Source organism: Streptopelia decaocto, assembly GCF_964273445.1.
Source record: "Streptopelia decaocto genome assembly, chromosome: 1".
Lineage (NCBI taxonomy): Eukaryota > Metazoa > Chordata > Aves > Columbiformes > Columbidae > Streptopelia > Streptopelia decaocto.
The window spans coordinates 20,708,191-20,714,043 of record NC_138663.1 but is presented as its reverse complement, the minus strand read 5'-3'; the positions used below and the strand labels follow the sequence as shown (position 1 = coordinate 20,714,043).

At 53.6% G+C, this 5,853-nt stretch overlaps 1 protein-coding gene across 1 annotated transcript; it reads left to right on the top strand.

The window, feature by feature from the left end:
- Window positions 1–584: 584 nt before the first annotated feature.
- PIM3 (Pim-3 proto-oncogene, serine/threonine kinase) lies at window positions 585–5,557 on the top strand. The gene is made up of 6 exons (XM_082056178.1): window positions 585–1,123; window positions 1,431–1,540; window positions 1,680–1,730; window positions 2,042–2,405; window positions 3,649–3,825; window positions 3,971–5,557. The coding sequence occupies exons 1-6, from the start codon at window positions 1,039–1,041 to the stop codon at window positions 4,153–4,155; spliced, it is 972 nt and encodes a 323-aa protein (XP_081912304.1). The 5' UTR covers window positions 585–1,038; the 3' UTR covers window positions 4,156–5,557.
- Window positions 5,558–5,853: the final 296 nt, after the last annotated feature.

Here is a 5,853-nt window from a genome sequence, read left to right as displayed (position 1 = left end):
CCCGGCGATGGCGGCGCCCCTCCCCCGCGGGGCCCCAGACGCAGCGTCTCGGCCGGCGCGGAGCGGAACGAAGCGACCTTCCCGCAGCCGCGAGGCGAGGCCGGGCCCGGCGCGCCGCGGCATTCCCGCCCTGCTGCTTGGCCTCGCTCCGCCGCATGCAAATGAGACCCCTCCTCATTGGCCGCGCCGGTAGCCCTTCGAAAAGGCGCCTCGCGATTGGCCGCGCAGAAACGTTAACGCAAATCGGAGAATCTCCCCCCTCCCGCTTTTTTTTTTTTTCGCCGCTAATGAGTGATGCGTACTTGAGACAGCCTGTAACTCTGCGCGCCAGTTACTACAAATAAGTAGTTCCCAGCCCCCCGCCCTTCACTCGCCCGCCCGCACTATGGGGCGGGACAGAAGGCTGCAGTCCCGGCCGCCGCACGGCGGACGCCCCGGCGCAGAAGGGAGGGGACCTCTGGGGCGGGGGGGAGAGGTGTTTCCCCCTCCCCCGCGGAGGGATATCCTCGGCGCGCTCGCCGCGCTCTGCCCGGACCAAAATATTGGGCGTTAAGAGGCGGCTCGGCGGCGCCGCCGGCTCAGAAGCGCGCGGGCAGGCACGGCGGATCGTGCGTCCGCCACGGCTCCACTGCGGCGCTCAGCCCGCTCCCCGCTGCGGTGGCCCCCGCAGGGGCGGGTTTCACGCGTGGCCCCGCAACGCCCGGACCCGCCTGTCTCCGCGGACGGCTCTGGTTCTGCCTTCGGGTTTCTGTGCTCTGAGAGGCTCTCGCCGGTTAGAAGAGGAGCGGCGCCCTCGCCGACTGCCTTTCTCCGGAGGACTTGGTGCGACCGCCGCGTGGATCTGTGCCGGCGGGGACCCCCGAGGACTCCGTTGGTGCTCGCTCTCGGCCGGGGAAGGAGCCGCAGAGGCGGTCTCGGCGGCCCGCCGCCCCCAACCGGCTCCGGAGCGAGGAGAGCCGCGCCGCGTCGCCGAGCGCTCAGCCGGGAGGACGCCGGTGGTGCCAGCGCGGGGGACTCGCCGTCCCCCCTTGTCGGAAGATGTTGCTCTCCAAGTTCGGCTCGCTGGCTCACATCTGCAGCCCCACCAGCATGGATCACTTGCCGGTGAAGATCCTCCAGCCAGGTACGGCGGGACCGGGACTGGGGTGTCCCCCTGCGAGCGCAACGCGCCGGGCGGGGCGCCGTGCTGCCCCGGGGTGCGTGGGGACGGCGCCTGGCAGCCCCCGAAACTTCGGGATGCGTTTTTTTCTTTTTTTTTTTAATTGAAGAAGACGACACATTAAAAGAAATATGTACAATTAGGGCAGCGCACACACGTCCACCAGGCAGAGCATTTTGAGGCTTTAAAATTTTTTTCTTTTTTTTTTTTTATTTTTGGTGAAACGTGGCTGCGGACATTAACGCGGTGTTTTTCCCTCTCGTTTCCTCAGTGAAAGTGGAGAAGGAGCCTTTCGATAAAGTCTACCAGGTGGGCTCCGTGCTGGGCAGCGGGGGATTCGGCACCGTCTACGCAGGGAGCAGGATCGCCGACGGCTTGCCGGTGAGGCGCGGGACCGCCGCACAGCGCTTTGCGGGCGGCGGGTGGGAGCGCAGCGCGGGAGGCTACGGGCGCGGCCCGGCGGGGCGCAGGCGGTCCCGCCCCGCCGCTCACGGCGCCTCCTTTCCTCCCCACTCCGCAGGTCGCCGTGAAGCATGTGGTGAAGGAGAGGGTGACCGAGTGGGGCACGATTGTAAGTACCCGAGGGGGGCCCTCCGGGGGTGCTGCGCGGCCGTGGGGCTCCGCCGCGGTGGGGCTATTGTGTGGGCGGCGGGGCCCGCCCCGCTGGCGCGGCCTCTGCGTCGGGGGAGAATTTGGCGGGGGTTCGCCGCCGCAGCGCCGCGCCCGCCCCTCGGACTGCGGCAGCGGCGGAGGGGGCCCGCCGGCCGCGCCCTCCTCCCCGCCCTCCCTTCTCTCCCTTCCCTCCCTCTCCTCCTCCCCTCAGTCGGGGGCGCACCGGGCCGCGCCGCCCCACGCTGACCCGCGCCCCCCTCTTCTGCGCAGAGCGGCGTCATGGTGCCCCTGGAGATCGTTCTCCTGAAGAAGGTGGGCTCTGGCTTCAGAGGAGTCATCAAGCTGCTGGACTGGTACGAGCGGCCCGACGGGTACTTGATCATTATGGAGCGGCCCGAGCTGGTGAAGGACCTCTTCGACTTCATCACAGAGAAGGGCGCCCTGGACGAGGATACGGCCCGCGGGTTCTTCCGGCAGGTGCTGGAAGCGGTGCGCCACTGCTACGGCTGCGGTGTGGTGCACCGGGACATCAAGGACGAGAACCTGCTGGTTGACCTCAGGACAGGCGAGCTGAAGCTGATCGACTTCGGCTCGGGGGCCCTCCTCAAGGACACAGTCTATACCGATTTCGATGGTACGTGCCGTTCCCGTGCCCAGGGCAGCCCACGTTTGGCCAGACCCCCACACGCCTCCCAGGGTGATGCCCTTTCTGTAACTGCTGCTTATCCCCTTTCTGGCACCTCACAGTAGCAAGTGGTGCCTCTGACGCAGGGGTTCATATCAGGTCTACTGGTAATGGAAACCTTTGGACCCGAAGTAGCTTAGGGGTGTTCAGTTGCGTAGGAAAGAAGCGATTCCAGGCAGTGACGCAGCAGTTTATATTTCCATGCCTTGGAAAAAGCTTTTTTTTTTTTTCCTAGAGGGCGATCTGTTTACATGGAGGCTTCACCAGTGTCGGATGTTTCCATGTGTGCAGATGCAGTTTTTATATGCGTTGCTTTTTTTAACTTCAAGCAGTAGCTCTCCCCCTCCCTTTCCGTCCATGTCCTGGAAATCCCGCATTGCAGATTTTAAAGCGATGGGGATGGATACGCTCCCTCAAAATGTCTTGATACGGGCTCGGCGCTTTAGGGATGGGAAAGCTGAAAATAATCCTCCGTGTGACAGGAGGGAGTATTTCCCCCTGCCCTTTGAGCGTGACTGATGTAACGAGGGACTCTTTTCCCTCCTCCCCCCCCCACCCCCCCCGTTGCCGCACTCACATCTGTTTGTTGTGAAACCCGAAGCTCCGCTGCACGTGACCCTCGGCATCACAAATTCCCGGTTTTGTTTGGTATCCAAGGAGCCCGCGGGCAGCGGGGGGGGGCGGGTTGGGAAAAGCTGCCGCAGAGAAGCCGGGTGGGGGGGAGGCTGTTAAAAACGTAGAAACCGTAAGCATTCCTGTTTTGTTTACTGCCTTGCGGAATTGGATAAAGCAGATTAGCCCCGTGTAAGACGGGCAGACCGGAGTTTCACCTTCTTGCTGCCCTCTCGTCTCCTCCCCGCCAGCCCCCTTTGTCCTTTTGTGTCTATTTTTGGTGTGATGCTGCAGACGCCACGTGGTCAGTGAAAGGGAGCTGCCTCAGTACACAGTCAGCTGATGGGGCTGTGTTGTTTCTTGCAACAAAATAGCACAACCGGATGGGCCAAGTCTGGTAATGGTGTAACCTCGCAGATGACCTGAAATTACACCACTAATGGCTTTGGCCCATAAGAAATTTGAAGCTTGTTTTGTTTTTTTACTCCCAAATGACAAGTGTATGAATTTAATTTAGCTCTACTAGGAGGAGATGAACAATGGGGAAACACTTTTAACCGTTTGTTTTTTTCCCTTTTAGGAACGAGAGTATACAGCCCTCCAGAGTGGATCAGATATCACAGATACCATGGGAGGTCAGCAACAGTATGGTCTCTGGGAGTTCTGCTGTATGATATGGTTTGTGGAGACATCCCTTTTGAGCAAGATGAGGAAATCTTGAGGGGACGATTATATTTCAGGAGAAGAATTTCACCTGGTGAGTTGTATAGGAGTCAAATGGGATTTGTTTTGTTTTTCTTAGTCCTGTGCATTTGAATTTGTACATGTAGGGAGGGATTTTTTCTTCTTCAAGGTTGTATTTTCACTTCCCCAGTCTAAAATTGCTTTTTTGTTTGTTACAGAATGTCAACAGCTGATCAAATGGTGCCTTTCACTGAGGCCTTCAGACAGACCAACACTTGAGCAAATTTTTGACCATCAATGGATGCACAAATCTGAAGTAGTGAAGTCTGAGGACTGTGACATAAGGCTACGGACCCTTGATACTGATGTATCTAGCACAAGTTCAAGTAATGAGAGTCTGTGAATTACTAAGGACCTCGCACTGGGAGGGGAGCTACAAGCAGAAAGACCACAGTGCTGCTGCCAATACGTAGGAGGGGCTAGAAAAATGCATTCATTATTCTGTAGTTGAATCTTTGTCTAAAGGACTTGATTTTATTTTCCCCCTTTGCTGGTTTCTGCTTTGGAATGAGAGATTTCCTTTGGAAACGCTGATGTTTGGGAGTTGCAGGCCAGTACTTAGTCAAAGACTGACCTTATTAAGAAAGCAGTGACCTCTTGAATACATGGTAAACTTTTTTGCTCTCATAGAGCCTGGACTAGATTTTATTTGCTTTTGAGTGCCTTTTTGAAAGCTGCTTCAGTGGGACTTTCTTTTTTGAGCTGTGTATGTCCAAAGAAGATCCAGTTCATTATAGGAATTTGCTCCCTTTAGACTCAGTGCTGGAGGAAGCAGCTCCTATGATGCATTGGAGAACATGTTCGGTGATTGAATGAAGTAGTCCCATCCACTGGTGATGGAATACTTGAACACAGACATTTCACTCCTGCCCCCAGCCCTTTCCAAATCCAACCCACCTCTGCTGCTCAAAATATTTCCTATAGCCTGCCTGCACAGAAATATGAACAGGTATATCAGCTTTTTTATCAGAAACATTTATTCATGTTTCCTTTTATCATCTCTACCACTGGGCATGAGAAGCCCCTTTCTCAACTCCCCCTGGCCTTTTGTCACCCTGCGAGTCTTAAAGTACGTATGGGCATGTTGAATGCACAATCAATGCAATATTCAAGGACTTTTTTTTTTCCCATACCTGTATAATGTGTTTCTGTAAACTTTGTTTTTCCCATGTATTATACAGTTATTTATTGTTTGGAGTTTAGAAGACCTCCCACAGGTTTCAGCTGTGGCTATTTATTTGGTTAATTTATTTGGTTAGAGTTATTCAACACTGTGCTTTCCCCTCCTTCTCCCCATGGGAATTCTAGTGGTTTGCCCATGGCACTTTTTTTCTGCATTCCTGTCAACTTTTGTTTAAAAAAAAAAAAAAAAAAAAAATTCTGACCTTTTAAATTTTTGTTGGAAGATGGAAAATTGTTGTACAAAGTCTAATTTAAGGGAAATAGAATGACTTTTTAAAGTTAGTCAGTATGCCTTGTGTCTGGTATTATTGTACCAGAAATGTAAAGTAATGCTGTTTGGAAGGGTTTTAAATTATTGACATTGTACAGTCTCCGTGCATTGGCTCTGGAAGGTAGAGTGGCAGAGTCATAAACCTTAATTTATTTTAATAGCTGTGTTTCTGTGATCTGGTTGCATTTATGCAGCTTGGATTTGGATTTTTTTCTTCTGTTTAACAGTGTGAAATGTATGGAGATCATATTTTTTATACAGGTATTTCAATTAAACTTTTTTGTATATAACAGTTCTGTGTTTGTGTGCTCACTTTTGTCTTCATGGTTACTCTTGGTGCCAGCTGAGGAACACCTTCTGTTACCCTCTCTAGCTACTAAAGGCCTACAGCAGCTGACCTGGAGTTATTAGGTCTATGCTACTAAGCCCTGACCATTTTGGAAGAATTAAGCAATCCTTCATCTTGACTATATCTACTTCTCAATCACTGTATTTGGTGTTGAACTGGAGAAGGTACACAATACAACTGTACTAATGGCCTACAAAGAAGGGAATTGGCCAGTAATTGTGGGATTTGTAATTCTGTAA

What these genes read in the sequence shown, in the direction of transcription:
- PIM3 (XM_082056178.1), top strand. Translation starts at nt 1,039, where the DNA reads ATGTTGCTCTCCAAGTTCGGCTCGCTGGCTCACATCTGCAGCCCCACC. An exon ending in GGTGAAGATCCTCCAGCCAG is followed by an intron (nt 1,124 to 1,430) that starts GTACGGCGGGAC and finishes TCGTTTCCTCAG; the next exon opens with TGAAAGTGGAGAAGGAGCCT. An exon ending in GGATCGCCGACGGCTTGCCG is followed by an intron (nt 1,541 to 1,679) that starts GTGAGGCGCGGG and finishes CCCACTCCGCAG; the next exon opens with GTCGCCGTGAAGCATGTGGT.